This window comes from Scleropages formosus, chromosome 10, assembly GCF_900964775.1.
Source record: "Scleropages formosus chromosome 10, fSclFor1.1, whole genome shotgun sequence".
Taxonomy (NCBI): Eukaryota; Metazoa; Chordata; class Actinopteri; order Osteoglossiformes; family Osteoglossidae; genus Scleropages; species Scleropages formosus.
Genome location: NC_041815.1, coordinates 15,259,210 through 15,275,837, shown reverse-complemented (window position 1 = coordinate 15,275,837; position 16,628 = coordinate 15,259,210). Strand labels below are relative to the sequence as shown.

General features: G+C 42.1%; 1 protein-coding gene across 2 annotated transcripts; it reads right to left on the bottom strand.

The window, feature by feature from the left end:
• Positions 1-880: 880 nt before the first annotated feature.
• On the bottom strand, positions 881-16,225 carry LOC108922450 (BICD family-like cargo adapter 1). Of its 2 annotated transcripts, XM_018732575.2 has the most exons (10): positions 15,812-16,225; positions 13,277-13,492; positions 7,701-7,817; positions 7,418-7,564; positions 6,108-6,287; positions 4,855-5,016; positions 3,688-3,765; positions 2,881-2,972; positions 2,610-2,730; positions 881-2,322 (listed from the first exon to the last, which is right to left on the bottom strand). In XM_018732575.2, exons 1-10 carry the CDS (start codon positions 16,076-16,078, stop codon positions 2,098-2,100), a joined length of 1,605 nt encoding a protein of 534 aa, XP_018588091.1. In that variant the 5' UTR covers positions 16,079-16,225; the 3' UTR covers positions 881-2,097. The 2 variants fall into 2 exon arrangements, with proteins under 2 accessions (XP_018588091.1, XP_018588092.1); XM_018732576.2 differs by lacking the exon at positions 13,277-13,492.
• Positions 16,226-16,628: the final 403 nt, after the last annotated feature.

Here is a 16,628-nt window from a genome sequence, read left to right as displayed (position 1 = left end):
GAGGGAGGCAACAGCGGGGGGGTTTTGCTCCACAACACAGAGACACTGCGGACCATCTGTCTTTTCTCTTTCCTTCTCTTTTCCACTCAGTCTCTCCAATATCTATGACACATATAAACAATAAGGCACCATAAAGAACCAGAGCAGGGTGTTGGTGCTTATTTTTGCCTCCTCAGTCCCTTCTCTTACCCCAAACCATACAAAATTCATTAATACCAATGCATGTGTAATAATAAATGTAAGAAATTAGGGGAAAAAAATGCAACTGCACATTATTTACCCCAAAGTGCAGACAAGTGCACATCACCCAGGAGCTGGAGGTATTCCATGGATGTGCAGGATGACAGAAGCAGTAATCTGATGATACCTTAAAACTGGTAGATGTAGAAGGCAAAGGACCATCTACAGCTTGCTCACCAGCTGTTTGCTTCTCTAGTCTTTGGAAAAATATAAGGCATTTGTTACTGTACTCTGTCAGCATATCTTGCGAAGCTTTCGCACACATCAGTTTGGTACAGTAGCTCTCCTTATATAACCTAATTCTAAATGCTTCTCAAAAACATTCTCAAAAAAAGATATTCAAAAGTTAATGTCAGGGACCCACTGTTTGGTCATTTTTGGTATCACTGGACACCATGTTAATTCACAGATAACTAATTTTACTAAGCAAATATTTTTAATCCCCCAAAGTGTGTGGGACATATCTGCAAGCTATTATTTTGCAGTTTTGTAACAACTGATCAGTCACTACAGGCCAAATTTCTAGCAGAAGTACACCCTGAGCTTACATGAACCCTGGGGGGGATGCACTCCAATGACAATCATTGACAGAAAAAAAAGGAGTGCTTCCATTTAAGAGCCTGTTTAAACGGTGCCTGTCCAAAGTGCAGAGGCCAAGTGCGGCAAATTACACTGGGGGGGGGATTTATTTTCCTACCAAAACAATTTTAATTTACATTTGATTTACTTTTTCATGGGTGCTCATCAAATTAAACAGATGTAACACTTTCAAGGACCTGCAGTGTATTTGGTTTTCTGTGTGATTACATATCTAGACATTTTCAGTCAGATTCAGTAGTAAAAATGCACTTGTGTCAATTAACAAGACAAGAAATAGCATATAAAAAAATGATAAAAACTAAATGTAGCAACACAGTCATATACATTTTTCTGAAACCAAGAGATTTTTCTTTACACCACCATATTCCTTTGTTGTTCACAAAATTATATTGCACCAGTTCTGGGCCATAAAATATTAACAGAAAAAAGGAAGAATGCAAGTACAGAACATTAACAAATATTCTCTTGTACATCCAATTGCCAAAATATTTGGCACCACCTTGCTGTTATGTGAGAACAAGGCATTGTCCATTCGCTGTGGAATGATATTGTACTGGGTATTTTGTGACATTTCCAGGTCATAATCAGAATAACCTCTGAAGAGCCTTAAACAGCTTTACAAAATATTTTGCTTTCTTTGTAAAAGGTCTTCAAGTTCATTTGAACATTTTATCCATCATTAATTCCATAACTTTTGTGCATTCAGTTGGTTCAGGTTCAAGTAAAATTTAACTGATCATGAGTAAATGTCTAAAGACCTGTTCAGAATGATCTTTCAGCGAAAAGCTTGTTTTGGTTTATCAGACATCTGTTGACCGGAAGCTTAACACTTTCAGACTTACAAAGTGTCTAGTTTCAAAAAAGAAAAGATTATTCTCAAGTTACCGAAATATAAAGTCTTCATGATTTTCATTGCTTCACTACAAAACATTCCTTCAACTATATAGGGTATCCATATTTCCTTGTGTTTACCCCTTTGAAGAAAAAGAAAAAAAAAAAAATTGTTGTGAACACAGTCTCTGTTCAGCACTGAAGCCAGAAAACAATGTGGTTTCATGCTGAATGAGCAGTCTTTGAGTTGAATTCCTGCCACACTTCAGCTTCATGTCCAATGGCTGATGTAAGTAGTCCAGCTAATATCAGCCATCATTCCTTTCCTTTTTCCTGCTGCACGACGGGTGATTCCCACTGGCAGCTCGCTGGCTGTGCAACTGTCGACTCACGGGAGGAGTGGAGTCTCGGGAGCCACCCACACCGCTAACCTATCTTTCCATGTTTCAGCCAGTCTCTCCAAGGGGCTTGCGTCCGCTCCGGCCCAGGCTCAGAAGTGCAGGAGAGGGAGGAAGAGGGCCGCCGCGGCCTGAGAGCGGGCATACTGGGCCGACGTAGGAAAGCCAGTCGGTTGGAGATGGTCTTCCTGTCAGTCTGCTCTGATTGCTGTTGTCTCTTCAGCTGTTGGTTTAGGATCACCTGGATGTCATCCTAAAATGCACCATGAAAACAAACAGATGCTTATGGTTCACAGTACTGAACTTATGACGCTGCCTTTTGTTTGAACACTAGAGGGAGACAAAAGCCAACAGTTTCCAGAGTGCGCCGCAGTTCAGTCTGGTAACTTGGCAGCCTTCTACATAGATGCGTCATCATTCAGCCAACAAACTAGGAGTTAGAACCATCAGTCTGAGAACACACCTCTATAAGGACTCTCAACAAGTGATTTTTCAACTGAGGTCCCCACCCGTCGAGGACCACGGACCCACTCAACTCACCTGCCACGCTTCCAGCTCCTGAGACAGCTCCAGTTTGCGCTGAATGGCCTCCAGCAGCTGATTGTTCAGCAACATCAGGTCATTCTTACTCCGGAACAGCTCTGCCTCCATAGCGTTTTTCCTACAAATGACAAAAGAGGGAACGGGAGACAAATGTCTTTACTCTAAGCACTATGAATTAGAGCTTATGAGCATGGCATTTTGCCTTTTTCACCCTGTTGAGTCCAGAAGTAGTAATGTGAAGTTTAAGCTGCAGTCAGAACACACTTACTTTGTAATGGCCTCGTCACGGTCACGGATAGCCTGCTGAGCCAACGCACCCTGCATTTTCAGCTGGGCATTCTCTTCCTTCAGGTGAGCATTCTGGAAGGATGACAGCAATGAGGAGCAATGAGGCAGCTGCCAGTGCAAAGCAGCCATGGCTGACTTGTATAACACAGTTCAGTTCTACTATGGTAAACACTGTTCAACCACTCACGTTGTCTTACACAGCGCCTACTCTGTACTTTCCTCTTTTGTATCAGGTTAGAGTGTTGGAAATGTTCTCATTCATTTCTTGATTTATCATCCAATAGGTACCTGTTTGTTTATTTTCCAGTTTCACTCAGTGAGTCACAGAAATGATTTGTAAAACGTGCTGTTTACTTCCTCCTTTATAAGAGCCCATGTGACCACAAGGAGACCATGTGCAAATATGAAACCTCATTAAAAAGATATCCAACTTGCACTGGCAGTTTAATCATGTGTTCACCTTGGAAAAGTGTCCCTATTTAATGTGTTCCGTCATAACTAATTCAGCAATACATTCCACAATACCCAGGGACATGTTTCAATCGCGGTGCCACAACTAGGACTTGTAACCAATATTTAGGATCTACTCAAGCAACAAGTTTCCCTTAAACCTATTTTAGCTTACAACTGTGTTGTACTGTTATACATGGTTTTGAGTTCATTGCCCTTGACAAAGTAGTGCCACTGACAAAAGAAGGGCAGTACAGAGATCAGCATTTACAGTGTTCATCTCTCTGTCCACTTCCTCCACCTGGAGTGAAGATGTGAATACGCAAGCTGCTGTTACCTGATCTTGCAGCTCCTTCACCAAGTCAGGATTCTCACAGGGATCACTCTTCGGGGCAACAATGGCAGGATTCAGCTCCTGGGAGATGGAACACCATTCAGCGATCCCCCTGAGAAAAGCTAGTCTCATAGGGCCTCACGTATCAAGGCACAGCACCCTTTGGAGTGGGTCAAGCAGGGATACGTTTACGGGACAGGTCAGGGATTGGATTACAGAGATGAACTCTGCAGTGCCTTCTCACAGTCGGATTCTCTGTACCACACACTTGTGCTTTCACTCATGGTACGGGGTCAACAAGCGTTTCCCCTCAGACATTGCAGAGTGAGTGAAAAATCTAATTAATACATTAATCGGTACGTACTAATGCCTCAATTTTTTGTGAATAACGCACATTGAACTATTTGATTATCAATTTGAGATTTTCTAAAGTAATTGTTTTGCTATTCATTGCTAGGGACTATATAGTCTCAGTTCACTGGCAAACAAGAATATAGACTTTAAAAAAACTTGCCTGAATTCTCAAGGGACATATGTATGAACCTAAGATCAATAAAATTACATCCCCCTGGGCTGAAATTATTTAATATTTACATTTTAAGAATCATCCATGGACATAAAATGGATCAGCAATACGTTCTTAGTAAAGTAAAATGTAGTCACTTTCTGGTCACTATTCATACTACGGCTTTATCTGATGGCAGCATGGTGGTGCAGCAGGTAGTGCAAGCGCTTCACTGCTCCTGGGCTGCGGTTTCAAATCCAACTCTGTGTGGAGTGTGCATGTTCTCCTTTCGAGTGTTTGTGTGGGTTTCCTCCAGATTTTCCGATTTCCTCAGTCAAAAGACATGTGTCAGGTAGATTGGCGACTATAAATTGCCCACAATGTCTAAATGTGCGAGTATTGCGTGTGTGTGTGTGTGGCTGCCCTCCAACAGACTAGCATCCTGTCCAGGGTATATCCTGCCTAGCTCGTGGCACAGCGCTTCCAGGATAAGCACCAGATCACTGCGACCCTACCTACAGGACAAGCAGTTATCAACAGTGAGTTAATGTCCAAAGAATGGACACCATTCATACATTTCACAGCAGCCTGAGGGTCTAATGAGAAGAGGAGGCTGTTCTTGTGATAGAGAAATAAGACCCCCAAACTGGTGACCCTTCACTCACCTGAGGCCTGGTGCAGTGGACCAGCTCATCTGCAACACTTCTGAGCTGCAGTAGTGTGTCCTGCAGCCCAAAGCCCTGACCAGTGGGGTCTGCTTCCTGTGTCCTTCCATTCTCTGTCAAGGGCAACAGCATCTTAAGGATTGACTGCAGCTCCTGGGTGACCTGGGAACACATTTTCAATTTAGTGCCCATGAAAGCACAATATACTGCCTCAAAAAATATAGGAGTGTCTAAAACCATGGAGGAATGCTTGAAACTTCTTGTCAGATGGCTCTGTATAACTATAACTACTTAACTCAATCCCTTCACACAGACAATGGAAAAGGAAGTGTTTACTTGTCCTCAACAGTGGAAGAAAACAATGGAAGCAAAAGAAATTCTGAAAAACATGTTTCACCACAGGATTTTTCACACCCTAATTTTACCATTTCCTGTTTATCATACTATTCAGAAGCCAACATCTCCATCACTGTTGTAACCCATAGTTCACTTTTTAAAAAAAAAAAAAAAAAAAAAAAAAAAAAAAAGTTTAATCTCTGCACCCTTAAACTTCTTTAAGAACACTAAACTTTTCATTATTGTGACGGAATGATTGTTGGTCACATCTAATGTTTTTTCCACTCAGCATTCTGCATTTTAAATCTAACATGAACTACTTTGAGTAATTTTGTTAGACTATTAATGATGTATTGTACTTTTAATCTGTATATCCTCACACTTAAATAATTACAGAATTCTTTATCACACAGACCAGTGAGATAACTATAGTTAGGAAAAGTACAGTTCGTAAAAAAATTGTTTTCACTGTAAACATTCAAAGTGTGTCTCATGCTAACCCATAGCTATACGTGCCCTGGGATTTTTTTTTTTTTTTTGCTGCACCCTTTGCTAGTAAAGAAAATGTTCCAACAACCAGCTGCATTTTATTCAACACAGAACTACTTTCAGGACAGCTTTCAGCATCTCACTTTGAAACATGTAAGGGAAGACTGCAGTCTCTACACTGACACTTCCTCTTTCAAATGTTTCTTACCTGTACCTGACTGTTATGAACAACCACCCCAGTGCAAAAATTACCACCACATTTCACAAAATGATATGGACTTCGCAGCAGGTACTGCAAAACAATATGAAAGAAAAGCCCCAGATGCCCTTTCGGTGAGTCACAGCTCCTGTGTCGTTTGCCTCCAGTACCTGGCCACCAGCAAGAACGCCCACTTCCTTTGTTGGTATCCAGTGAAAGAGGGTTCTACCTGCTCCTTGTCCTGGCCCCAGCCTGGGCTGCCCAAGCTCCTCTCCAGTTCTGACAGCAGGGATGCCTCCCCCAGGCTCAACTCCCGCAAAGACATCTGCTCCTGCAGCTCCTCCACCTGGGCCTGCAGCTGCTGAGTGCGCTCTTGCGCCATCTCCGTCTCTCTCTGTGCCTCCACAAGCTTAAGAGGGGGAAAAAGGGTCAGAATTACGGTATATGCACATATGCTCAGGAAAAAAAAATTACATACCCTACTATACAGAATTCATCGGGCAGCTGGTAGCTCAATCCTAACTCCCTGCTGTAGTACTCTGAGCGATGTACTGACCCTGGATGTCCAGTAAAATTACCCCTCTGAATAAGTGTGTCAAATAATCAGTACAAGAAAGCACTAACTAATCAAGTCGATTAAAACATTCAACCTGTATATCTTGTACAGACGGAAGTTTGAAGACAGAATGCTTTCATCCATGAGGTGACACAATACAGTGAAAAAAATCTTGCCACACCACATTCCAGCCCACATCAGAATAGAAGCTGCAAGGAATCCTGCCCTCCCAGTAGAGAAAGAGTCCTGCCCCGAACTGTGTGAAGGTTCTTTTGTCCTTTATGCACAGTGACCATACACAAGAGCATATACTGCAAATGAACTTAAAATAAGGCTTAAACCACAAATGGGCTGAGGCAAGTACTATACCATCCTTGGTTAAAGTGTTTAATGCCATCCATTGCTTTTCCTAATATGTAATGGTTGTGTTTAATACAATGACAATATAGAATATTTGTGAGCTCCTGTGCAATAACCTAGATATGTGGCACTTTAAAGTGAAATGGCATGAGGAACTGAATTGTTTAATAAGGACCCATACTGTTTTATTAACATAATGCTAAATCTAACTACATAACACTTAAGCTTATAGAGAGGATTGCCCAGTTTTGGCTTGTCCCCGACTGCTGCTTTGTCAGTACAGTAGTGTGCACCTTTAAACCATGTCATTGAAGGTAAAGCATAACTCAAACTTATTATATAATCCATGACTGGAAACTCTCTTGACTGTTCCACTCTGTAAATGTCTCTTACTCCCTCATAATCTCACATTATCAGTACAGAGAAAAGATTCCAAGACTGTTTCTCGGTTCACAGGCACACAGATACCTTTCAGAGGTCTGTTTTCCCCCCTCCCACCTGCAGAAGAGTTTCTCATAATGTGCAATGCACAGTAACTGTGCAGAACATGATGTTCCGGAGACTGTACAGAGCCGGGAGTGGGAGGCAGTGTCTATGAGTAGCCGAGGGAGTGTTAAGGGTACCTGCTGGCCTTGGCGTTGGACGCACTGGTCCTGCAGAGCCAGTTGCCTGTGCAGGGAGGCCAGGCTCTCTGTGAGACTTGCATTTTCCTGGCACATGGCCTCTAAGCGCTGCTCCAGGGCCTGCTCCTTCTGTGAGAGCCGTGCCACCTTTACATGCAACACACATCATTAGATTCCACAACACTGCTATAATCACACTTCGGTCAGGCTTTCCCAACACGTTTTAAGCATATCCCACTTTGAGATTCGTGAAACTCCAGAGAAGACTCAGACGCTCCCTCACCTGCTCTCTCATGGCACTGAGGAGCTCCTCATCCTGGGATCGGCTCTGACCCTTCTGCCAGAGGTCCTGCTTCAGGGTCTGCAGCTCTGTGGTAAGCGCCCGCTCCACCTCGGCTGCCTGCACAAGTCCGAATCGGAGAGAGTACCACCATTAGGCCAACGTCACTTTACCACCTTTCCGTTAGCCATATCTCTCTCAGATCCTCTCACTGTCTTCCCTCACTCTTCACTGTTCCTGTACCTCCGATAGAAAAAAAATCTCTTTTCCTAAAGAAAAAGCGCTGCTGGTTACATCCTGTGGTTTGTCAAGCAGCAGGTAGCACACTGGTTATAGTCACTGCCTTGCTGTTGAAATGCAATCATGAAGTAAAACAAGGAACAAAATACTCCTCCTGTAGTACCCTTGAGCAAGTTATTTAATCTGAATTGCTACAGTAAACATTAAATTATGAAGAAAATGGGAGTGCACCCTCAAATTTATTAAAGTTACTTAATTTGCACAACACAGATGCAAAGCTGATCTTGGTAAGCTTCCGTGTGCTCTCCCATTTTTTGTGTGTACCATGGGGTTTTGAGCATCCAAGAGCCTAATTTGGTCTTGATATTACATTGAACGCATCTTCTGACAATATTTACTGGAATTATGTACCTATCTAAATGGGTTAATAATTAAAAAAAAAAAATTGTAGGTACCTTAGTATATAAACCTCACATTGTCACTTTTCAAGAAAGTATCAGCCAAATGCATAAATAGTGATGATATGGCATTATACTGATGTGAGCACAACAGCAAATGCTATATTCATAAAACAAGCAAACAGCAGCCAGAACAAAAAAAAAAAATTCTAAATAGACTAAATTTAAATAAAGTAAGATTATGTGCATTTCAAACAATGTTAAATACACATAGATAAATAATGTTAAAACTAAACATGTTAAACAGTTTTTAAGTATGTTAGTCCAGGTTGAGTTTGAGCACTTGTTGAAATTGAAAACAAGAGAGTAACCGGAGTTGGGCTGTGGCATGAAATGCTTCTGTCCACAGCCCTGAGTCAGCAGTTTACCAAAGTGCCGTTAAGTCCCACCACAGTGCAAACAATGGTAGGCTGGAAGCCGGGAACCAGATGACGCGAAGCATCATGGTCTTTACGGTGACATCATTACGCTACATTAAGCGTAGAGACTGCAACAGAAATGCTTGGGTGCGAGCAATGGGAACATGTGATTGTTGACCCAAGCCAAGCTCCGCGCCCTGCGCCCCCAACCCTTTCAAACCATCATACCAAATCTGTGACATGATTCCTCAATAGCTGGAGGGGAAAGATTCCCGCTCCCGAGAAACAAAAACAATATTTGTACCCTTGCCTCCTGGCTCATCCCTGACCACAGTGTGACACATTTAACAGCTGACACTCTAGTAATGCCCTCTTTCCACAGGGACAATTCGAATAGGAGCACGAAAAGGCATCAGCGTCACTCAGGGGCTTTCGGAACACTTAACGGAAAACATGAAAGAGTGGACTTGGACATCCGGCAGCAATAAATCTCATACACTTCCTCCTCTTCAGTCTTCAGTGACTCTCTCAGTGGCACATCATCCCCTCACCTGACTCCACAACAGAAAGACTAAACAGGATATAACCACAGCAATATTTTAAATTGTCACCACATTCGTGATCTTCCAAAATGATTGTAGAAAATTTTTAATGACATTTTCAGTTAAATTTTGCTCATATGAGCAAGAAAGCTACAGTTTTAATTTCTCTTTGTCCTTGTTTTAAATAAGAAAGGCAATATTACTCAAAACCCAAACAAGCCATGAGTAAAGAACATTACTGGTAAGGCTACCATCAAGCTGTATCAGGAAACTTCTACTATTCTCTTTTTCTAAGTTTATTATTTAGGTTAATGTCTGATGTCAGGCCTTGTTCATCCTACATTTGTAAATCAGAGTAATGTTCCATGTACAAAATCTTCCCATTAAAACAAGCTGTACTGCATGCCATATTGTTGTGTTAAAAAACATCTCAAAGTCGTCTCAAGAACTGACCTTGTAAGTGAACGTCATCATAATGTTCATTACATCACTATTTATGATACAGTCATTCCCCAAAAGTCATTAAACAATAAAACTGTTACGTCTGGTCATAAATCTGGACATTCAGCATTTGTGTTAAATGGTTATTTTACACCATGCAGCCAATGTGTGTTGTAGCAGACTGTGTCTACATACAGTATATCCTTCAGATCAAGAAGTAGTGCTGGCAATTACCATAAAGAGACTTACAATGCATAGGTGGGTAGACAGCTTTGTAGAAAAGGAACAAATTAAATTTTGTTAACCAAAAAAAAAGTGCCTTTCAGTACAGTTAAGGTTCTGACCGCCCTGTCCTCCACAAGCAGGACTATAGAAACATTTTTAAGTGTGCTCCAAAACACACTGTTTTCTGTTCAAAATGGAATATATGCTGTATGACTGGCCTATCGGAACAATTAAAGGTTCACTGATGTACTTTCTTACTGTTATTCATTGTTTTCTTACCCAATGAATGAACATTAACTGTACTTTCAGTCCATCAGTAACGTATAAGGAAAGTCTGCTGATAAATGAATTTCTTCCAAGACCAAACATTTATGCTTTCTGACGTGGAAATGAGCTACTTCTGGGGAGGGTTTACCGCCAAGTTTCTTGTTACTCCAATTATGTTGTTTCCAAGAAATGTAAGTGATAAGAATTCAGGGAGTGTTTTCTAAACAAAAGCATTCCACAGAGAATTATTCATGATTGTTTAGGACAAAGTTTTCCTAAAATTCTGCTGCCAGTCTCCGCGTTTGCCATCACAGGCTTCCCAAAAATCAGAAGTTCTCCAAGCAATGGATTTCTAACAATGCTGTGTTGCCAGTAATGAACTGTACTTCAGACTGCCAGGAACAGTACTTTGTTTTGTGCACTGACAGAAACTAAAACCTGTTTTACATACCTCCTGGAGGAAACTGGAAAGGTTATGGTTTGTTATTTCAGGGGAATGCAATTTCTGAATACATACTGACTGTGGAAGGACAGATAAACAAGATGTTCAATTAGTCAGTCTGTTGTCATTTATAAACTGAACCACACAAGTCCACTATTAACATCAGAGAAGAAAAACTTTAAGCAAGTGTCACATGCAAAATGTATAAGGCAAGAGCATGTGTTTGCAACCTTGAGAAACCAAGCAGTTGGACAATTTCAGTTGTTAAATCAAAAAGTTAGTTTTGCCCATCACCCCAGGTGTGTATAGGCCAATGTTTTTATACTCTGCCAAAGTTTGGTTTCATTCAATTCAATTTTCACATATTAATGTAACAGCAAAGAGCAAATACATGCCTGAATAAATGTTCCTCATTGAAATCATATTTTTATTTTCTACAGTATCTAGCAGACTTTTTTCCCCTCCAAAGTGACTAACAATTACCAACTACTTACGATTTGTTATCCATTTACACAGCTGGTTAATTTTTACCAAATTCAGGGTAAGTATGTTGTTGAAGGGTAATATAGCAGGAGGTCAGATTCACCTTCCAGTACAAGGTGGTAGATCTGAACACTATAGTAGCTGCTGCCCCATAACTTTTTTAAAAATTTGAACTTTGAAATTTTATTACTTTTTTGTAAAAAAAAAAAGAAAATGGCTACTAAAATTTTACAACTAAATATTTTACTGAAAACATTTAGGTTCATTACTTAATGCAAGATTACAGAGACCCCACCTTGGGCTTTAAACCAGCAATAAAATGCGGGTCCAGTGTTGTAACTTTATCATTAATTTTGACAAGCAGTTACGGTGCTCTAATACACTGTCAAATAAAAATCTCATGCTTAAACCAACAGCAAGACTACGTATGTGGGAATAGGCATTTTCCAAGGTTACTCTAGATTCCGATATTAACAGGTCTCCTAGGTTCATACCACCCTGTCATGTTTACACAGATAGTCCACTATGCAGTTTACACAGGAAAGGGTGACTTAAGTGTCAGTTTCCCTTTGAATTAGGCTACCATTACAATAACATTCAAAGGCAGAGTAACGTGGCATAACAGAGCACAGCAGAGCCGCTGGCAGCATCACTATATCCTTACACCAACAAGACAGAAAGGAACAGTACTCTGGGGACTTTTTATCCAAAGCATCACGCAGAGACAACTTTTCCAGTGATACAGACATTCCACTGCAGACATCTGCAAGCCCAACTTCTCAAAAAAGAAAAAAAAAAAAAACCCCATCTGATTCACACTGTCTTGCACCAACACCATGAACTCCCCCAGATGCCTTGGAAGTTGAAGCTCTCAGGCCACGTCTAGAAGTAAACAAGTCTCCACTGCCCTCATCTCCTTACTCACCATGCCAGGAATCATGCACCTGGGGAGCAAGGCAGCGCTATTCACCACGTCAGGCAAAGACACATCTGAAAAGGAATTGCTTGAATTCACCCTGTCCAGAACAGGGCCTTCAGCCAAGTTCTGCTCTGCTCCAACAGTCGGAAGTGGCGAGTCTCCCATATCCAAGTAACTGTAGTCTAACAACTCAGTGTTACTTCCTCCATTAGATTCCATGGAGAGATTATGACAACCAACATGTTTTTCCTGCCCCACTAACTAAGCCAGCAGGGTTAGCAACAGGACTACATGCTCTGATCTCCTTCAGCTACCCGAGCGGAATGACTGAAGCATCTGAAGACACACAGGAACGCATAAGCATGATATTTTATGGCCCTGCTGACGACAGCATCCAGCTGGCTCGGTAGAACCTCCTCTATGTTCAGTCATGTATCACGAGTCTGACTGCCCCCCCCAGCCACACGCATGTGCTCAGAGAGAGACATACTTTGAGTACCAGTCAAGCAGGACCATCCAACCCAGTAGGCATACACTGTTAGACCAAAAAAAGGAAGAAGAAAAAAAAAAAAAAAAAACCCTCTCTGCTCTCACACAGTTACACGTTGAAATGCACAGATGACCCAACCTCCGACATCACTGTCTCTGGTTAACACAACCTCCTTGGTAAAATAGTATGTCTTCCATGTATATGATATGACAATATGTAGTTTTCACAGGCACAGCAGTTCCAGCAGTCACGAAATCTCTGACCTTGAACTGCTGGATATCAGCGGGAGACAGATGAACCTTATCGAGGACGGCACTAAATGAACGCAGTGGTGACGTAAGTGTAATGCTTCATCTCCTTTTTTGTCTTGCTGTGCATTGACCGTAACTTCTTCAATGGTAAATTCCATTTCACCAGACAGGTTCAGCTACACCCTATTTTTAGCCCAGAAATAGAAGCATGAAGTAAAGCAAGTCTGTTTACATGTTATATGTGACACATGACAGTAGTGCTTTCATAACACAAACAAATCCCTTAAGTAAACTGACCATATAAAGTCATGTCACAGTTTTCGGTAAAAACTGGTCATAAATTTAAAGTTGAAATGGATCTGTAACAGAAGAACCTAGAGGGTAGGCTACTGGCCATTTTTCTGTAAACTGGAAGGACTTTACTCCCAGTTCAGTGGGGGAAGCAAAAGAGGAGTCACTCACGGTTTGGAGCCGCTTCTTGAATTGCTCCTTTCGCTCAGCGTGCTCCTCCCAAGCATGGTCTCGCTCCCGCTCAGCCTCGCCAAGGGCCCGGCTAAGCCGTTCCACCTGGGCGCTCAGGTCCTGCACGTCGCACTCCAGCTCTGCCACCTGGGTCTCCCACTGCGCCTGGCAACTGTCCAGCTTCAGCTGCAACTCGTGCTTGCCCTGCTCCAGCTCCTGGGAGGCAAGGGGGGCACAGCATGGCTCAAACATCATTTTACACTGAATAATGTCTGAGAACCAAGCAAGAAACAAAAGAGAAAAAAAAAGTTCTACTTTGCCAGACATTTAAGAAACCTTACAATAATTAAAAATACAGGAAAGGATACAACACAGTAGCACAAAGTATAACGGTTGAAATTCAAAGACACCTGTCTACAGAAAACTTACTTAATGCTGGAACTGCACACACTCCCGGGAACTCAAACCCCAAACCTCCCTATCTAAATTCAGCAAGTTAACCACACAAAATGCTGCACACACTTTTATATGCTCACAAGTTCCATCTGCTCTAAGTCTCTATCCATGTAGAAGAAGCCTCATCAAATAAAACCCAACTGACTGCGGTACCTCATAGACTGTGGCACAAATAATGCGGCTCCAAGTAACGTTACTCAAACTTTACTTGTAGATTATCCATAAACTGGTGATCTTGTAAATATTCACCACTAGTGGGGGGATGGAAAAAAAAAAAAAAAAAGACCTCTGTAAACCTGTTCCAGTGCTGCAGCCTATGACAGCAAAGCCAGCAAGCAATGAAACAGCAGAAAGTAAGAAAGTACTGCCTGTGCAGACTGCTTTACTTGAACCAGAGCTTGGCTGGAATCTAAATGCCTTCTACAAGGGAGTACCTCAAACAGCACAATACTGACCACACATTCCTGGTACAGTGGATTATATGTCAAAAATGTTCTGGCTGCATTGTAAGGATTACTATGGAGGCACCGTGAGGCAAGTTCTCAGTTCAAAATCAGGTGGCCTGGGGAGGGGTCAGAGGCAAACACTCCCAGAGCTGTAGCCAGGCACCAGTCTTTGGGATTTGAGCAGAACACAGGCCCAGACATCATGCTTCAATAATTGGCAATAATAGGCATTGCTCTGCACCTCTGCACATAGCAGGAGCTGTAGCTAGGATGGAAGGGCTTCATTATGTGGAGTTTTATGTAAAAACTGTCTAATGTTTGCAGGTTACATAGTGGGCAGGGTGTTCCTACTGCTCCCCCATGTGGACATTACCTTTTTGTTTTTTTTATAATAAACTCTCCTGGGTAAGTGATGCAGAGAGTGGGTTAATTGGCAACCTGGTGAGGGAAATCTAAGAAACAAGATTCTTCTCTCTAACTTTCTTTGCCTTAGTGAGTCCTTCTGCAGTATCGAAGGATTCGAGCCAAACAATTTCTGATTTATTCACCTCACTATATGGAGAACCCATGGTGTAGAGAAGACGGTACAGCACTACAGGTCCTATGGGGGTGGCAGGGCAATTCACAGGGGGGCCTTTCCTCAGCCAATATACAAACTAATCGAGCCAGAGTGCCTAAAGTCAAATCTAAATAAAATTATACATTTTAAACATATTATGCATTTTCCCAATTTAAAAAAAAAAAAATGCCATTCTTTATATTAAAATATTTTTGCCCTCTTTCCAGATACAGTATGAAATAGTCCACGCCTCATCTCAGCTCTCAAAGGACCGCTGCCGGGTAACTGGGCAATGACCAAGTAACAGCAATATAATTAGATATTCAGTAAAAAGATTTTTCTTTGACAAACTTAAAAATTCCCAAACACTAAAGAGAAAGCGGTTTAATTTAACTCACTCATGATTGTACAACCTCAGCCTTCCCTGTTCCATCTTTTGGTTAAGTACACCGGGTTAGTATGGAGATGAGTGTTGCCAATTCTTCTGTTTCCATAGGTTTAACTCATCTTTCACTCATCTCTTTTTTTTTTTAAAGGACTTTCAGAATTGTTGAGTGTAAATCATATCTCCCCCGTTGTTATTCTGTGCATTGAAAAGCAAAACATCATCATGTGCCATGGATTTTAGTAACATGTTCATTTTGAATACATTTTATTCTTTCCACCTCCGGTCACCGGCTTTTTGAAGTAGTTCCTATACTGTACAGCAAGTAAAGAAAAACGACAACTACGTAAATAAATGAAAAAACCATGATTCCATAAATAAACCACATGGTTTGAAACAAAAAAGGAAACGCGAGACCAGATGCCGTTGACATGTTGATCAAATTTGTTTTTTTAAAGCTTACATTGTGGCACCTCACCTCACAAAATTCTTCGTCGGAAACACTGAGGCACAATGAATGACAGAGATGACTATTTTCCTGAGGCAAAAAGTTCTTGCAGTTTTGCTTTTATTTTTAGCACTGCAGCAGTCAGACTAGTGGAAACCTACTGTGACACATCCCCACGCGTGTAGCAGCAATACCCCCCCCCACCCACCACACCGCGCGTCAACAACCACAAGTCCCTCACCTCGAGCCTGTCGCTGTAGTGCTCGTGCAGCTTGTCGCTGTGCTCCCTCAACTGCCGGTTCTCCAGCAGCAGCGCCTTTCCCAGCTGCGCGGCCAGCACCACCTCCTCTTCCTTCTGCCGGAGCGCAGCCACGAGTTCCGCGGGGGGATCCTGGAACTGGAAGCCGGAAAGGTCTTCCCCGTCTACATCTAAATCGAACGAATAAAATTCCTCCTCTAACTCCATCCCATGTTGTGACTTCAGCTCCCACGTATCAACTTGATTCATATCGTCGCAAAAGTGCCAATAATAATGTGTCGAACTCTTGGCGATAACATTCACACACAAAGAAAGACGACGTCACAGTGATGCTCAGCGTTGAAGTTATATTATAATATCAGTAACCGACCCCGAGCCTCTCTCTCTCTTTCTCTGCGGAGCCCTCGGCAGAACTGAGAGCGCGCGCCGCGCAGCAGAGCGCTTTCACTGTGACGTGGGCTCGTCCTCTGTCACACGGCAGCTCCACAGGTGAGCGGGAGGCGGCGGGGAAACCCCGCACCTGTGGAAACTCGCACGAGCTCACACTCTCTGCAGATGATGGACACTGAGAACTCGGAGGTGATCGTGTTGCCCGACAGCTTCTCCGCACTTAGAAAAACAGGGGTGCGAATATTAATTTATATTTGTCCCAAACTTTACTGAGTCAAAGGATTTAAGACAGACAAAACACAACCAAAATTAGCACGTTCCACACATCACGATCAATACAGGTAATGAAATAAATCCATACACAGAAGCATAAGCTTAAAAATATACACAGTATAAAGGTGCATCCTGT

What these genes read in the sequence shown, in the direction of transcription:
- LOC108922450 (XM_018732575.2), bottom strand. Translation starts at nt 16,078, where the DNA reads ATGAATCAAGTTGATACGTGGGAGCTGAAGTCACAACATGGGATGGAG. An exon ending in TCAAGAAGCGGCTCCAAACC is followed by an intron (nt 7,818 to 13,276) that starts GTGAGTGACTCC and finishes GGACTTGTGCAG; the next exon opens with GCAGCCGAGGTGGAGCGGGC. An exon ending in GGGGCCAGGACAAGGAGCAG is followed by an intron (nt 5,017 to 6,107) that starts GTAGAACCCTCT and finishes ATGTGTTCCCAG; the next exon opens with GTCACCCAGGAGCTGCAGTC.